At 45.8% G+C, this 17,699-nt stretch overlaps 1 protein-coding gene across 5 annotated transcripts in view; it reads right to left on the bottom strand.

Annotated features, from left to right (window-relative positions):
* Positions 1–17,699, bottom strand: part of CRYZL1 (crystallin zeta like 1) — a 31,214-nt gene that overhangs the window by 4,833 nt on the left and 8,682 nt on the right. For 4 of the 5 annotated variants that reach the window (XM_053657693.1, XM_053657694.1, XM_053657696.1 and 1 more), the window contains exons 3-9: positions 16,932–17,009; positions 15,005–15,077; positions 11,893–11,937; positions 10,724–10,792; positions 3,960–4,093; positions 2,833–2,985; positions 1,300–1,435 (exon numbers count right to left, since the gene is read on the bottom strand). In XM_053657693.1, coding sequence (XP_053513668.1) covers positions 1,300–1,435; positions 2,833–2,985; positions 3,960–4,093; positions 10,724–10,792; positions 11,893–11,937; positions 15,005–15,077; positions 16,932–17,009 — 688 coding nt within the window. The remainder of the gene's footprint in view (positions 1–1,299; positions 1,436–2,832; positions 2,986–3,959; positions 4,094–10,723; positions 10,793–11,892; positions 11,938–15,004; positions 15,078–16,931; positions 17,010–17,699) is intronic. The other variant, XM_037127164.2, reaches the window with a different exon arrangement.

The following is a 17,699-nucleotide window of genomic DNA, read 5'->3' as shown; positions in this document are numbered from 1 at the left end:
GTGCTGATTGGTTGCCTTCTGTACGCACCCTGACTGGGGACCAAACCTGCAACCCAGGCTTATGTCCTGACCGGGAATTGAACCTACAACCTTTTGTGTAGGGGATGATGCTCCAACCAACTGAGCCACCCACCCAGGGCTCTTTTTAATGTAGGGATGAGAGAGCATTTTCCTTAGAAAAAGTCAATCCAGTGTATTCAGACACCTTAAACTACACTTTTTTGCATTAAGATTGGTCATAAAGTATACTCCAGATTTAATTATAAGTGAAATAACTAAAGAGAAAAGGTCTGTTTTCATTTGACAACCAGTCAAGGTAGTACAACATATAATTAAGTCTGATACTTTTAACCTCAACGTCAGTTGCTTAACACTTTGGGAAAAGCTGACTTCTGATTAAGGAACTCATAGACTCGGGAGAGTCATACTTTGGCATAATTAGTGAAATGTCCCCTGGAAAAGTTAATGAGGCACAGGTCCGTGGGTTAATTTCAGATCCCGAAACACTGGTTAAAAAGAAACCCGTGTGACGGGCACGTGTAGCTGCAGTCACCTGGGACCCCCCCCTGCAGAGGGCAAGCTCTGAGGAAGTGTGGACCTCCGCGGGCCTGGGACACCTTCCCTGAGGTGACATGGCGCCCCCTATGTGCACAACTCGGGTGGTACACAGATGTCTAGCTGCTAGACTCCTGGGGCTCAAGGGAGGGGCAAACTGAACAGAAAGCCGTGTGTTTTCCAGCAGAGACTGTAGGAGTCCACCGTCCAGTGGAGGGATGTACATAGCAAAACTGAGGAAGAGCCTGGCTGAGCCGTGAGCGACTGTGTCATGGGGGAGGCGTGGAGGAGAGCGTGTCTGTAGACACCTGCAGGGACCCTTACACTCTAATGCCTGTATCTTAAAGGGCAAGCGTGTCTTCCATTCCAGACAGAGTTTACAAAGAGAATAAAATGAAGAAGTGCCAACATAAATATAAAAGTTAAAAAAAACTAAACTAAACATGAATAACATCAACTTAATAAATATGTTAAAAATTATTTCCTGGATATACACAGGGGTAGGCAAAAGTAGTTTACAGTTGTGAATATTCAAAACACAGTTTACTTTTGTATTATTGTTTCTTTACTAATTACTGTATTATTTGTGTTATTTTTCTTCTACAAACTACTTTTGTCTACCCCAATATATATATACATATATACACAATTCCAGACACACACACACACAGATATGATTTACATTTTTTCTAAGGTTCAGTCATAACAACATCACACAAACTACTGATCTGGTCACGTGCCCACCTCCGGCATCCAGGACGATGTCGACTCCCAGGCCCCCTGTTTCTTCTAAGCAGCTCTCAGCCACACGGCCGTTCCCGAGCGACACGTCGACCACTCGGGCTGTGAAGGACAGCGAGTCAGGCGACTGTGCTGCTCTCTACGCAGTCAGCACAGGCAAATCAAGGAAAAGGAAAAGCAACTGTCTGTTTTCTGAAATGAACTGAGTGGTTCAAACAATTACTGAATCCAAATTATACTGGTTTTCGTCTAACCCAGTGTTGGTAAGGATCAATTTAAACGAAGGGACCAGTATTGAAACTAGACTCAAGACGAGCAACTTGTGGACACTGTCCTGAGGCCAGTCTGCTGCCCAGAAGCCTGCTCTCTGTGGCTGCGACTGCACGGCCGAGAGTCTGGACCACAGGCGAGGCCGGCATTTCTCTATTTGAGGCTGTTTTATCCTTTCCCAGTCGCAGAAACCCCCACCTGCCCTAGCTGCTCTCCAAAACAAAGAAGGAAAAAAAGCATTTTTAAAATTGTTTTTAGTACAGCAAGTGGAAAATTAACTAATTTTAATTGGTTAAAATATATTAATAGAACAAGCCAATGAGAGAATTAACTCAGAATTGAAAGTGGCAAATGAAGTTACATTTAATAACACCATTCATGTTTTCTCCCCTATTTTTAATCTTTTTTCTATTTTTCCTGTTTTCCTCCTCCTTCAGCCCCTGCCTTAACCTTCCTCCCATTTCTTGGTTATCTCTGCCAGACGCTTAACGAAACAGTGGACACAACAGGAGTTGTAATGCGGACAGGCCCAGGTTCCAGCCCGGCGCCAGCACTTCTCTAAATGCGCGTCCTTGGGCGAACTGGCTACGTTCGCCGAGAGGCTGCTTCCAGTTGCTCGCAGGGTTAAGGACTCGCAGTGATACCGTCCACATTAACGCCTCACAAACACTGCTTAGCTGCTGCCTGCCCGCCTGTCTGCGACACTCTGCCCACCCTCTTCTCATCGGCTAAACTCGGACGTTAATTCTGTAACTCCGCTCTATTCCGTTCCACTCCTAGCTTTCTCCCTTCCTTTTCAACCTATTTTTCCTCCGCTCATTGCTGTCCAGATACAGTCAGTCTCCTCAAGGGCTCCCGCGCCTCCGCCACGACCCACGCAGCAGAGACGGGATCTCTGCTGCCAGGTTTCTGTGGAGGGGCCTCAGATCCCTCCCTGTCGCATTGCAGGGACCAGGCAACTTTACAGGCAGGTCACAGGGTGCGACACACATGAGGTGAGGCAAACACGAACCAATACACTGCTGAAAACTAAAGCAGCACCAGGTTTTTCCAAACTTGCAGAGTGCACCTGATTCAAACTTGGCTACGGTGATAACAACGGGGCAAAGAAGAAAACAACATTGAAAGATGCACATTTAAAAGACAATTTCTAATTAAAACGATCATTTAAGTAAACTTAGCATAGACACTAAGTACATTTTTCAAGTGACTTTCATTTGGGATTTTGTGCTTTGTTTTATCAGCACAATTCTTAAGGGGCTACACCTTCAAAACGTTCTTCTCAAGTCTGGAGCAGCGCCGCCCACCTATGGGAGGCCGGAGTCTCTCGAGGTGCTGCTTGTCCTCCAGGCTGCCTGCCGTCGAGATCACTCTGGCCCCGCGGTGCAGCGCCAGCTGAATGGCGATGGTACCGAGCGGCTGTGTGGAGGAAACACGGCGGGGTTACAGTCGGAGGGCAGAGGCCACATCTCCCCCATCACACAGGCGGTTCAGTGAAGTGCGGTACCTCAGTGGTGCTTCACTGTGTTTTTAAGTGTTATCTGACCGAAGGAAAAAGCATGGTGAGGTTTCATGGGATGAAACACTCGACTGACTTTTCCTCTGAAGGGTGCCACTCGCTCTCGCCCAGGTGGACTGAGCAGGACAGAGCACGTGACTGCAAGGATGCAGGGCTGCGCTCACAAATGGCCCTGGAGCCAGAACGACGGGCTGGCAGGGCCTCGTTGCCACCACGACCTCAGCTCACCGTGCAATGGGTGTGCACGCCCAGCTGCTGTGCCTGGCTGATGGAGGCACTTGGGAAGCTCTGTGCTTCCTTGGGTGGCCAGCCTGGGGTTGCACGACAGGCTGAACCCACTGCTCCAGGCAGTTCTGCCTTTTCAAGGACAGCATTCTCATCAACAGCCACATAGAAATTAAACCATAAATTCACTCCAGGTTCTTTAACATTTTCAGGCTATACTTCTATCTGTTTGCCCTTAGTGTCAATTTCTTTTGCTAATACCTGTAAAATGTTCAAGTGAGCACGTCTGTGATGCTGTGCAGTCCACCCGCAAATGCCACATCACATTCCCATCAGTGGGAGAGGTGTGACGTGGCACTGGTGGGAGCTCTGGGGGACGGCATCAACGCCTTCCGGAGCTGTCACGGGCTCTGCGCAGTGGGCATGGCGACAGTGCTTTTCTAATACACTGGTAGGCTCCAAGCGAGAAGAGACTAAACTCACTGAGTCTAACTACTCTCATTGACAAAAGCTGCTTGTTTCAACAAAAGAGAAGTTTGGTAAAAAAAAATAATAAAATAAGCTACTGGCAAAAAACTTCTATTAGTATTGTGGACGCCTGTTCCCCAGGTTTACCGCGCTGTTCCTGAACAAATCTACCAGCACCCACACTCGCTCCGTCCATGATCAGCACCGCCTTTCCCGCGGAGAGGGAAGACAGGTAGTGCAGAGCTGTGTAGGCTCGCACTCCGTCCCGGATGGTGCCGGCCGCTTCTGTCCACGAGACTTTTTCTGGCTTGTGAACTGTCACAGAGAACGACAGGAAACCATCTGTTAGTAAGTCCTGCTGGTCCTACCTCCTGGCTCTGTCCATTCCCCTCTGCCCCACCCTGTCCGGGACCTGGTCCCTGCCTCCATTCTTGCCCATGCACAACCCACTCACCCCAACCACCTCGTCCTCCCTGGAGGTCGCCACCATTCTTTTTTTTAGTTGAGTTGTAATTGACATCACAGGGCACCACCACTGTAACTTCTCATTTGCCCCCATAGCTTAGCACTCAAGCCTTCATCCCTAAACAATATAAGCCAGTTTTGCCTGTTGTTGAACTTCGCCTAAATGGAATCACACCTAGACGCATTCTTTTGTGTTCTTCTGTGCTCCCCATTGTTTCTGAGACACCCCTTTTTTTGCACGCGCAGTGCTTCCGCCCTGTTTTGTGGGGTTCCACTAAGTGAGGACACCTGCCTGCGGTTGCCGTTCCCCAGTCGAGGGACATCTGTGTGGTTTCCAGTTTGGGGCCGTTGCACGCAGTGCTGCTAAGAATGCTCTTATAGAAAAGTGTTACATGGCACACACGTTTTCTCGAGGATGTTTCCTTCGAATGGAGGCCTCAGATCCTGGGGCATCGCCGCCCACTTCACTGCACGTGCCCCAAGTGCCGCTGTAAACTCCGCCTCCCCCAGCGGTGCGTGAGCGCTTGTTGCTTCCGACACCCTTGTCAGCCCTTGGTATTGTCACACATTCTTGCCAACTGAGTGGTGTGGGATGGTTTCTTACTGTGATTTTAACTTGCTTTTCCCTCGCTGCTGATGGAGTTGAGCACCTCTCTGTTTCTTGGCCACCTGGAATTCCTTTAGTGAGCCGACTGTTCAAGTGTTTAATCCATTTTTTCCTATTGTGTTTTCTTTATTTTTAAAGATTTTATTTATTTTTAGACAGGGAAAGGGAGGGAGAGAGTTAGAGAAACATCAATGTGTGGCTGCCTCCTACATGGCCCCCACTGGGGACCTGGCCCCGCAACCCAGGCATGTGCCCTAACTGGGAATTGAACTGGTGATCCTTTGGTTTGCAGCCACTGAGCTACACCAGCTAGGGCTCTATTGTGTTTTCTTATTGAGTATAGGAATTCTTTACATATTCTAAGTGAATTATGTACTTGTTTATGTGTTATAAATATTAGTTTCAACTTTGTTCTTTCTTTTGAATCTTTTAAAGTGTCTTTGAAAAACAGAGAAGTATCAAAATGATCTCTTAAAAACACAACAGCACCCTCACACTCCTCTGCCTCAGTCACCGGTGCCTTCCCACCGCACGTGGAAGCAAGTGCAAACTCCTCCTGCCGTACGGCCTAGAGAGGTCTCTCTATCTGACCTTCATGCTCTTATGTTTAATTATTTAACTTTTGTTTTGTTTCTATGTCGGACACTGAATGTGGTCTTTTCACAGCACAATAAATCCTTGCTGACTTAACTTAGAGTCAGTTCTATAGCACTTTTCACAGTCTTTATGAGCTCTTTCAAATATTTTTCCTCTGATGGCAATAGACTCAGGTGGTGGGGCACGAATGAACCCGGCTTTTACCAATTACCGAGTGCCATCTAGTGGGGAAGATGAGCATCCGAGCACACAAGTTGAAGCTCTTAAACAGACGAGCAGGGCAGTCACAGGAAAACATTGAGCACTCACGTGTTGCCGAACAACAGACCACACAGGTGATGGCGGGATGACTTATAACCCCGTAATATTATGACGGAGTTGGAAACTTCCCATCGCCCGTGACCGCGGAGCCGTCCTGACGTCCCCCAACACCCGGGACTCCCGTGTTTGCAGTGAGGCTGGTACGGATGAGTCTCCTGCGTGGCCAGCACACGCACTTACGTGCCGGACGGTACGCTGGACACCGGGGATAAACGTCTTTGCTTCTGTTTTGTGGATTTGCTACATGTTTATCGTTATTTCACAGTGGGCTCTTCCTGCTTATGAAACAGACGTGCTGCGAGCAGTACGCCGCCACACCTGCAGGGGCGGCGCACGCGGCACGTTCACTGCGCCCCTGGCCTGCATCGTGTGCTCTCCTGTTGTTCTGTACAGTCACGGGCTGTGCGGACTTTGGGCGGTTACATACAGCGCTGCTACGGATGCTCAGGGGCAGGGCCCAGGAGGGTAGCAGGCTGTGCCATCCGGGTTTGCCTAAGAGCTTCCATGACGTTCACATGACAACGAACTCACCTGACGACTCATTTCTCAGAATTATTTGTCTGAGGACTTGTAGCTAATTAGTTCGAGTGTCTGACTCTAAAGCACATCTTCCCCAAGAGTATATGCTCAATTTACATACAATTTACTTACATGGAATTTTTGGAGAACATGTCCCATTACCAGAGTTGTGACTACATATTTTTATTAAAAAAATGTAACAGGTGGTCCTTAAAAAATGCTAACAGTAATGAAACTACATTTAAGCCCTGGCAGGTGTGGCGCAGTGGATTGAGCGCCAGCCTGCAAACTGGGATTACGGGTTTCAATTTCCAGTCGGGGCACATGTCTGGGTTGCAGACAGGTCCCTGGTAGGGGGTGCATGAGGGGCAACCACACACTGGTGTTTCTCTCCCTCTCTTTGTCCCTCACTTCGCCTTTCTCTAAAAAAATAGATAAAATAAAATCTTAAAACACAAAGAAGCCCACTACACTTAAGATCACAAAGGTTATGAAATTGCACTGTTACATGTGGTTTAATGTCAAGATCTACGCTTTTATGTTATGTGCTGTTTGTTATAAAAACTGATGAATAATATACATGTTTTTTAATAACACAAAAATATAAGATAAAAATAATAAGTATAAATAGAGACCCATGTATGGATTGATAATGACAGTGAATTGGAACCCAAGAAAGATCATTTCAATTCTTTCCACTTTAGGTCCAAAGGAACAATGCTGCAAATGCATGTCAAATTTTGAATGAGCCCTGGCTGGTGTAGCTCAGTGGATTGAGCGCGGGCCTGCGAACCAGAGGATCACGGTTCAATTCCCAGTCAGGGCACGTGCATGGGTTGCGGGCCAGTTCCCAGCAGGGGACACCCAAGAGGCAACCATACATTGATGTTTCTCTCCCTCTCTCCTTCCCTTCCCCTCTAAAGATAAATAAATAAAATCTTTAAAAAATTTCTTTTGAATGAAAAAGAATTACTATTATGTTTGACAGAATGGCTTTAGAACTGAAAGCATAAAGGAGCTGGAAGAATTTCTCAGTTTCTTCATTCTACCCTCACGGTTCCCCAACAGGATGAGTAGGACAGTTCGGGGGTGTCTGAAACTCAGTGCTTGTTTGGTGGGACGACAGGCTTCTTGGAAGCTGGCTGAGTGCGCTGAGCCCTCGGGAAAGGAATCATCAGAGAACTAACAGTAATGGAAACAGAGGCTGGTGTGCGAGAGGCTACCCCGCAGATCTGCAGGGACAAACGGAACTGACTTCCCTCTCACGAAACGTCAGAGCTGCGACACAGCTTAGAGCTCGCCCGGTCTGGCGCCCTGGCTCACGGACACGGTCCTGCACCCAGGGTCTTGGCTAGCGGTCACACACAATTACGAACTAGTCATTCTTGAAGTACTTCTTTTAAAGGATCATTTATCTGTATCTTCTTTTTCAAGTAACATCTGGAATTATGTTCCCTATGTGTCTGTGTAATTTTGGACTACCGTCATGTTGATTTCTTGCAAAACAAAAGCCATTTGTGCGGTTTGCTTATCTCAGCTTCAGTTTAGAGCTAGAAAACTTTTGATTTTCTCGTCTGCATGTCTCCTTCTGGCCCGTTCCATAATTATCCCAGTGTTCAGCAGTGCCTACAGAAACGGGCATTTTGTGTTTGTTCCTAAACAATTCAATTTAGGGGACTTAGCCCCAGTTTGAGCCCAGGAATCCAAAGTGCAGGTTTTAGTTGACTTCGTATTTTCACAAGTTTCTCAAAACGACAGGGCAACAAGGGCCCAGAGACACTCTGGGGTCAAAACTGTACACTTTGCCCTGCCGGTGTGGCTCAGGTGGTTGGGTATCACCCTGTAACAGAGAGGCTGCGGGTTTGATCCCTGGTCTGGGTACACATGGGAAGCAACTGACCTCTCACTCTGACATTTGTCTCCCCTCCCTTTCTTTCTAAAAGCAATGAAAAAATATCCGCAGGTGAGAGAAAAAAGTTGTGCCATTTCCCATAAAGGGTCCAGAGTTGGTCCTCAATTTTCAAATTGAGTAATTTTAAAACAGCAAGGGAGCAGCGACTTACTGCATGGTATCACAGGGCGAGCTTTATCTTTCCTTTTTTTAAAAAAAATTATTTATTTATTTATTTTTAGAGTGGGGGGAAAGGAAGGAGAAAGAGAGAGAAACACCAATGTGTGGTTGCCTCTCACACGCCCCCTACTGAGGACCTGGCCTGCAATCCAGGCATGTGCCCTGACTGGGACTTGAACTGGTGACCCTTTGGTTTCCAGGGTGGTGCTCAATCTGCTCAGCCGCACCAGCCAGCACCAATCTTTATCTTTTAAAGGAAGACACATACTTGTTCCAGATATAGTCTTAAAATATGTATAAGTAAGCACAGGCCTCAGATTTTTGGAAAACTACATTATGAAATTAATTTTTAATAAAATATTATAGTATTACTTGGAAATTTTATAGTAAATGACATAGTAAATACTATTGACTTAAATATAAATTACTTACAATTTACAACTTCAGAAATGAAATGCCAAAGATTTGCTACCCCATTCAAATTCGTATGGACTCAAATGTATAAATTTATTTATTTTTTTAAAAAAGATTTTATTTATTTATCTTTAGAGGGGAAGGGAGGGAGAGAGGGACAGAAACATCAATGTGTGGTTGCCTTTTGTGCATCCCCTGCTGGGAACCGGCCTTCAACCCCGGTATGTGCCCTGACTGGGAATTGAACCGCGATTGTCTGGTTCGCAGGCCCGTGCTCAATCCACTGAGCTACAACCAGCCAGGGCAAATTTATTGTTTTTGATGGTCTAAAATCCAAACCCAAACAAACTGGCCTTCTGTCCCCCCAAGGTCTTATTAAGGGTTGTGTCATTTACGAAAAAATGTTGGAAGAGTTTTGAGGTAAGAGTTGAAGAACACAAAATAGTGTCCATCGTGAACCCGTGAACCGGAAGGAGATGGGTGGTTGGCAGGCCGCTCTGGCCAAGCCCTCTGCCTCGTCCAAAGAGGGGACCTCCCACGATTTTTCATTCCTACATTTTCTCTTTATATCCTTAAAGAAGCTATACTTAAGTTTGTTATCTGCTTGAACTTTATAGAAATAAATGGTATCACACTGTTTGTATTCTTGCTTTGGTCATTCAATACAGGGTGGGGCAAAAGTAGGTTTACAGCCCTGGCTGGTGTAGCTCAGTGGATTGAGCACGGGCCTGAGAACCGAAGGACCCCAGTTTGGTTCCCAGTCAGGGCACATGGCTGGGTTGCAGGCCAATTCCCAGCAGGGGACGCAGGAGAGGCAACCATACATTGATATTTCTCTCCTTCTCTCCTTTCCTTCCCCTTTAAAGATAAATAAATAAAATCTTTTAAAAAAATTCACCGATTTAAAAAAAAAAGTAGGTTTACAGTTGTGAGTATGCAAATACTCACATTTATTCTTGTATTATTATTTGTTAATTATTGTACTATTTTTCATATGAACAACTGTAAACCTACTTTGGCCTACTCTGAGTTTGTGAGATTCATCCATCTGTACACTTCTGTTATTGATGCATTTTCCTTGCTGAATTGAATCACTGCCTGGGAATGTCCTTAGTTATCCATTTTCCTGGTGAAAAACACGTGGGCTGTTCCCGGGTTTAGTCCACAATTACACACCGAGCTGTTTTGAACTCCTGAGCACGTCTGCTGCTGGACAGCAAGTTTCCGTGAGACACAACACTACCAGTGGGATTAGCAGGTCTGGGCGTGTGTCATCACCTTTACTGGACAAGGCAGCATTATTTCCTAATGCGTTTGCACCAATTTACACTCCGGGCACATGGGAAGTCTGGTGGGCCCGCATCCTTGCCGACCCTGCAATGGTCAGGCTTTATAAACGTGTCTGCTCTGTGGACGCACACTGACATGTCTAAGTGATTATAAGGTGCTTTTCCCTGACTACTAGGAGGTGCGGCACCTCTTCTCGATGGCTCCATTAAGTGTGTGTGTGTGTTTGTATTGATTCTGATTTAAATATTCAAGTAAATCACTGTGAGAAAAACTAGAAAACAACATTTCAGTAAAACCGAATACCTGTCAGAAGATACTAGCGACAGAAGCCAAAGACAAGTGTCCTTGATTCTTTGCTGTCTGTCTCAGACTCTACATGGATTGTCTAGATTTTTTTAATTAAAAAAGTTTAAATTAACCTTTCCAGTTTCAATTAATAACCATAAATAAGAAATTAAAAAATTCGAATTAGGGACATAATTTCAGGGAGAGATATTGCTTTTGAAGCCTCTCACCAGGAGCCATGCAAGTGAGACCAGAAGGTCTCCGCACCGTGGGTGTTCATGTGCTGTGCACACGGGCTCTCTGACACCGAGGCCCGAGCCAGTGGGGCTGCAGGAGCAGCCGGCAGCAGGGCTCCCCGAGCTCCAGGGATACCTACCCAAGTGGTGCTCGTGCACACGGACCGCCTCGCAGAGCCCGGGGTCTTCAGAGTCCAGGGGGAGAATACCTGGAAGTCACAACAGGACACGTCAGGGAAACAACCACCAACCGAGTGAGTGGGTTCAGGACCATGAGCTGCTGGGAGGAGGAGTCTGAGGTCTGTGCAGTGGGATTTTGAGGGGGCTCCTGTGCAGACCAGAGTAGGGAGAGCAGGACTTCAGAATCAAGAACGGGAAGTGGGGACTCCGTTCTCCGACATGGACACCACGCCACCAGTGCTTTGTCCCTCCTTTGCCCCCTGTTCCTTCGCCTCGGAGGCACGGCGAAGACAGCGGCTGATTCAGACCGAGTGGGCACTGAGGCTCCCCCTGAAAGTCGCCCCTGCCGCACAGTTTGGTCCCGAAGGTGCCTCGGTGCGCTCCCAGTGAGACTGCACCGTCTCCTAACTGACCGATTGCATTTTCAGTCTCGTACAAGAAGCACCAGAAGCAATAAATACAGTGTTACTGACCTCTCGGCCAGATGAAAAAGATGACAGAAAAAAATTCTTCAAGAAAATACACGAGTCAAAGGCAGTATCGTTAAGAAGCTAACAAAAAACATCCCTATGGATGTATTCTTAACGGCCTGAAGCATGCCATAAAGTTACACATTTTCTACGTTTCCATGAATATCTTCTTATAAGCATTTTCTACAAAGAAATGGTAAGATTCCATATGTTCATGTGACTGTCTAGGATATAAGTTTAAAGACATACACATATGTATGCAAAGTAGCATTAACTATGGATTAACAAAACAGTACATAGTGTGCCCAGCACACTCCGAGTTCTACAAGAGGCGACGGGACGGTCCTGCACGGTTCCCTCAGAGACACCCAGGGCGCCCTACAGAGCCCCCGCGGTCCGAGGGGCTGGGGCCCTGGTGGCAGAGGGCGCCAGCCCTCTGTGGCCTGTGGTCGGCTTTTTAGCTCTAATGTTGTTCTACAGCCAGACACGGAAAAGTTTTGTGTTCTGCTACTGAGACTGAACTCCCAATTCTCTTTGTTAATAGACATTTTGAGAGCACATTCCAACAATCAGGAAAGTACTTGTGTATGAAACAGCATCACAACAAACAATAATAATTATACAGGAAAAAAGAAACAATAATAAAATAAGTAACTTACCAACTACTTCATCATCTGGTTGAAAGAATGATACCTTACTTCCAACTAAAGAGTAAAGTAATAATTAGTATGATGATGGTATTAAACATAATTCTTATTTAACTATTAAAATAAAAAGATCCATGGGTTTATAAAAAGTCACTAACTCAGAGAAAAGGCCAAGCACTTGTAGGACACTTGGCCTTTTGGTCTATAAGGACCGCTTCATAGCACAGTTCAAATGTGGACCCTCTACAAAATTGTCTACAAACTCTGGGCCATGTGCCTGTTGACAGTAAGGAGAAAGCTGTGTTTCTGTTCGGCTAGGGGTGAAGGGGTGAAGGGGTGAAGGAAACGGGCCACCCCACAGCACCCCTGGTTACGCCGCTCCTTACCCTTCATGCGGCTCTATCTAGTATCATTATTTTAACTGCAGAATTTCAAGACACTCAAAAGGAAATCTTGGTAAAAGTCACATATAACCTTACTTTGATTTGGGATTATGGAAATAAATTCAGACTGGTGCCAAGAACTTTTTGAAGCTACATAGAAATGATAGCTACATTTTCTCTGCTCATGTGGAGAAAACCCTCCCCCACCAGTCGGTTCTCTGGAGTACTGTTTCCCGATCCTCCCGGGAGGAAAGGGGACACCGCCCATCGACCTGACTGCCCCACGTCCAGTATTTTCGTGTGTTATCCCATTTCACCTCACGGCCAGCCCAGCGTGGTGTCGTGATCCCAGCTGGACTCGCGGGCAAACACAGCGGAGGCCGTGAAGGCAGGCGAAGCCTGCCACTGGGTGGACCTGGCCGGCTCTGGCATCGCGGCAGCCCCAGAGCGCCTGTCTCCACCCGATGAGGGCCTCTGCGTCTACGGCACCTGGTCCAGTCCTCCGGTCCCTGCTGCTTCTCTGGGTCCCTCCTGAGCCAGCACCCTCCGGTGGGGGCTCTGATCGCTGCACCTTTCCCTTTCCCGCCTGCTACCTGCCCCCCCCTTTTGGGGTCACTCCGACCCTTTAGTCCTGGCTTCCTTCACACTCCTTCTGACCATCCCTCGGACGGCGGTGTGCCCAGGGCTCCGAGCCATGCCTCTGTTTCACCTTCAGTTCTGCCACCTCCCGGGTGAGTTCATTATCACCATCGCTTAAACATAACCTACACACCGACAACTCGGATGCACACATGTCTGGCACACGCCTCTCACAACTCTGAGCTTAAAGGCACAGCGCTGCTTCCCAGACCCCTCCCATGGGTTATCACTGATGGACCTTGAGCTCAGCCACCTTAAATCTAAACTCCCCGTCTTCCTCCTAATCACATCCTCTTCCCTTATCAACTGGTGGCACCAATTCCTACCTTAGCCAGAATCCTGTAAGTCACGACTGGCTCTCACCTGCCTTTAACTCTCAGTTCCAGTCCATCATTAAGCCCTGCTGACTTTACTTCCTTAATACTTCTCACATACATCTGTCTTCTTCGCCTTTGCCTCCCTCTCTAGGTTACGGACTCTGTCGCCTTTTGTCTATTGGTCTCCACCCGACTGGTCCTCCTACCTACAGCCTGGTCTGCTCCAGTCTGCCCTTCCTGTGGCTGCTCCAACGGCCTCCCTGAAAACCCTGGTGGGCGGAGGCGGCTCATCTCCGGGCTGGCCCTGGCCTACCCACTTATCTCAGTTTGTGGATGGCAGGGAGAGGAATCAGTATTTGTATCATGCATAAAATATTTGGTTCTCGATCTTCTATGTTTGAAGGAGAATTTCTGGACAAAATGTTTCTCTGTGCCACATGTCTTACCTCCGCCACCAAACTCTGTAATCCCTCCTTTAGTTGAATTCTCACACACACCTCTTCACTTGCTTCTGTGCCTTTGTCCATGACTCGCTCTCGGCTGAGTGAGTCCCCTCCTTCCGGCCCCACATCTCCCCGCTGACTCCAAGAAGCCTCCTTGCTCCTGGTCCCTGGGCCGGCCTTGTCCTCAGAGCGCCCCCAGTAGGCCACTACCAGGCATGGGCCTGCCTTGGCCCTACTGTGACCACTTTGAGGGCAGGGAGTTTATCTTACTTCTCTTCATATACCAAGCACTTAGCAAATGCTCATTAAATACAGAATAAATGAGTAAATAAATGGTTTACTCATCTTCTGGCTATTACAATTCTTACTTTTATTTCCCTACATTACAAGTAGAAGAAAGGAGGGGTAATGAAATTATAATTTAGCTATGTTAGAAGATTACATGGAGAAAAAGTATCAAATATATTGTGGGTTAAAATTATAGGCAAACCTCAGATAGTCTCCGACCCATTATGTTACGCACTCATTCACACGTGCAGAAAGAGCAGCTGTATACTCATTAGTCATAAACTTCCTTTAGCAGTGAATATGGCTGGTCAGAAACGAATTACTATTTCAAGTAATTAGCTTACTGTCCTGCATGTTAAAACCATTACTTACTCAGTAAAACATTTTTTTAAAATTTAAGGCAATCATAAAATTTTATATATAAGTTACTTCTCCCCAGAGCCCATTTTTTAGATGAACCAAACTGCTTAACTTTCAAATGCTCAATTTTACTCAAACTTTAAAATTTAATGTGAGCCCTGACCGGTGTAGCTCCTTTAGTTGAGCACCATCCTGCACAGTGAAAGGTCACCGGTTTGATTCCTGGTCAGGCACAGGCCTGGGGGGGGGACCCAGCTCCTGGTTGGGGACTGCAGAGAGGCAGCCAGTCGATGTTTCTCTCCACCTTTCTCCCACCCTCCCCCTTTCTCGACATAAGTAGAAAATAATAATAAGTTTTAATGTGAATGTAATTACTGTTATGCAAATTTTGCCCTAAAGCCAACTTACAGAAGTAATTTATGCTACTTTGTAAACATGATAAAAAGGACAACACTGGTCATTCTATTCGATGTGATCACTTGCAGCTCTAAGTACATAATACTCAAGTACTTACTAAAGTATAAGTTCTTTAAGTATAAAACACCAGTTAAGTTCTAGTTTGCTTTTAATTTAAAAAAGGAAAACACTTCCGTGTCATTAAATTGTGCACTCGGAGAAGTGTGTATGATTGCATGTGCCAGCACCCAGTCAGCTGCCGTGTGGTCCATGCACATGTGCACAGCGGGGAACTTACCATCTAACACGATGCCAGCAACTTCTCTTCCAACAGGAAAGAACTCTTTCTCCATCTTCAGTTCTGCCAGGAGCTAAACCATGACAAAAGCTGATTACTGTCAAAAATAAATCCTGGCTTCTCATATAAGAAAGCAAGAGAAACCACAAAAAAGGCAAATGGGATTCAGTTTTGGAATAAAGACAAAGCAAATAACTTCACAGCCTAAGTTTCTCCATAGAGAAAGAGATCGAGAATCTGCTGAAGAATTAACTGACTAATAATTCGAGTGTGAGGATCTGTGTCCACATCACCACGAACACACTTTGTTTAGCATCTTTACTCTGCCAAACATGAAGGGAAATTACAGCCCAAATTTGCCAGACAACTCCTTTGGGTGGGGCGAGGGGGGCCTGGGAACGATGTTGATGAGTAAGGGAACTGGCTAATGAGAACAGAAGGCTCCTGATTCTCACTCCCTTTAAGGTCAACTGAGTGTTCCTCGCAAGTCTTGGGTCAAGAAGCACAGGGGAAGAGGTGATGGATATACAGAGGAAAACTGCCATATAATTTCAAGTTCATGCTTTTATAATAATACCAGAGCCACAGAACATATTTGTAGGTATCAAGTGTTTTAGGAACAGTAAGCAAAAAAAAAAAATGGAAATGATTCTCTTATATATTCTTTTTATCTTTCAACATCTAGATCTATAACTATTCAATTGCCAGAAAAGCCTCTCTTGCCCCGTGGAGTGAGCGCTCTTGCTGGGACGGCACCTGCACAGAAATACCGGGTGCCTCACCGCACGCCCCCGGGCTCTCGGGCAGGCCTCCCACACCTCCCATGAGCGTTTTCTCACGTCACCACGGTGTTCATGGCTGTCGCGTTCAACAGTTGTGCAATAGTTCGTTGAACTGATTTTACTCTACTATTTGTTTCAGATAGACAGGAGATGATTTCTTACACTGGGATTGTTTTCTCTTTCTTTTCCATTTGCTGTATCTTTTATTTCTTTTTCTTGCTTTTTGTACCATCTGGGGCCTCCAGTATACCCAGCAATGCTAAGTAGAGATTGTGAGAGAAGCCTGTTTGTCTCTTTATTTTTTCCCAGACTGGGATTTTAATGAATTTTTCATAGCTTTCAAAAGAACACCCTGGCAGGGCTGAGCCCAGAACCCTGGTGACAAGGACTAGGACTACTGTCCCCGGTGAAGGGCACCTCACCGGCTCATTTCTCAAGGCTGCCTTACAGAGTTGCCCACGAACACCTAGAACTCTGTTCTCTAAGTTCTCTAATGTGACTTCCTGGCGGAAATTTTTTATTTTGATTCCTAGAAATTATGGTGACATTATAATCCAAGGACTTAGGTGTCCAGTAAAACTGTGCTATTGATTTTTAAATAATTAAGTGCACGCGCCTGCTATGTTTATCACAGCGCGTCCACCCTGGCTCATCATTGGAGATGTTCCATGTACTTCATGGTCAATGACAGACGAGGCCTGGGGCAGTGTGAGGTTGAGGGGTGTGAGAGAGAGAGAGAGACAGGACAGGGAGGATATGAACGCTATTCAAAGACGTTAACTAGAAATGTCTATGAAATAGTTCATAAATCCGTTGATTAGATTTTTATATTTTTACTGTATTTATCATAGTATTTTCTTTCTTGAGTACAGGCCTTAGTAATTATAAACCATCAGCCTTTCACAATATAAAGGAGTTTGTAAGGTATTTTTATATAATAATATACAATTATAACTTCAATTAGACTAATACTTTAATATCAAAATATACAAATTCACATTAATCTTTTTTCCTAGCTATTCTATTTTTCTAAGGATGATAATAAATTTCTTGGCACTCAGAAGTTAGTTATCATTCTAATATACTCGTAAACAACATACTACAAAACTCTCATCTGACTTTGGCCAAAACAAAAACAGAAATACCTTCGTGTTTATGTGGCTCAGAGCACAAGCTTTGACCTGGAGCTTCACGTAGTTCTCCTCTGTGACAAGGGGATTCTCCTGCAAGCAAACGATGACAAAATATGACACATTCTCTTGAGACCATGTCTTTGTGCTGAGAAAATGTTCAAACATAATTAAACAAAATTAAATAGTCCCCAAATCTTAGAGGTAACTTTAGGGGTGAAAAGTACGTACTGTTTGTATGTCACAGCTGTGTATTTCCTAGTGCAGTAAGAATTCCTGGATTATGAACGCAATCCCATTTTTCTGTTATCTCCCACCAAGTCCGAAATCATTTAGGTGAGGAATCTAAACCTCAGACAGCGTGGCTCCCACGCTGGAGTGATTTTGGCCACAGACCTTTCAAACAACTACAGACACATGAACATTCCACCATCTCCACCTGAAGTGGTAATGAACAAGAAACCACCCACAGCCCAGCGGGTGAGGTGACCCCACCAAGCTCAGAAAGCAGCGTGGGAACCGGTGCTTTTCCACCGCTCACTTCACAGCGTGAGAAGGCGCATCTTCTGGGACAGTGCAACAGTCTGGAAACTCACTTGATTGTGGTATTCTGAGTAAGTTCAGTTAATTTGGCAACGTATAAGAATATTAAGGCTGTTCTGCATTCCTGGTATTTTGTTATGCCAACATCCCAGAGAACGAAAAACTCCTTTGCTGCAACTCTTTTGACAATGTAGCAGTGCTACAACAGGAGCCACCGCCGCCACACACGATCAAAGGAAA

This window comes from Artibeus jamaicensis, unplaced genomic scaffold (genome assembly GCF_021234435.1).
Source record: "Artibeus jamaicensis isolate MK-2021 breed Jamaican fruit bat unplaced genomic scaffold, CSHL_Jam_final scaffold_474, whole genome shotgun sequence".
In the NCBI taxonomy this organism is placed as follows: domain Eukaryota; kingdom Metazoa; phylum Chordata; class Mammalia; order Chiroptera; family Phyllostomidae; genus Artibeus; species Artibeus jamaicensis.
This window is presented reverse-complemented; position numbering and strand designations above follow the sequence as displayed.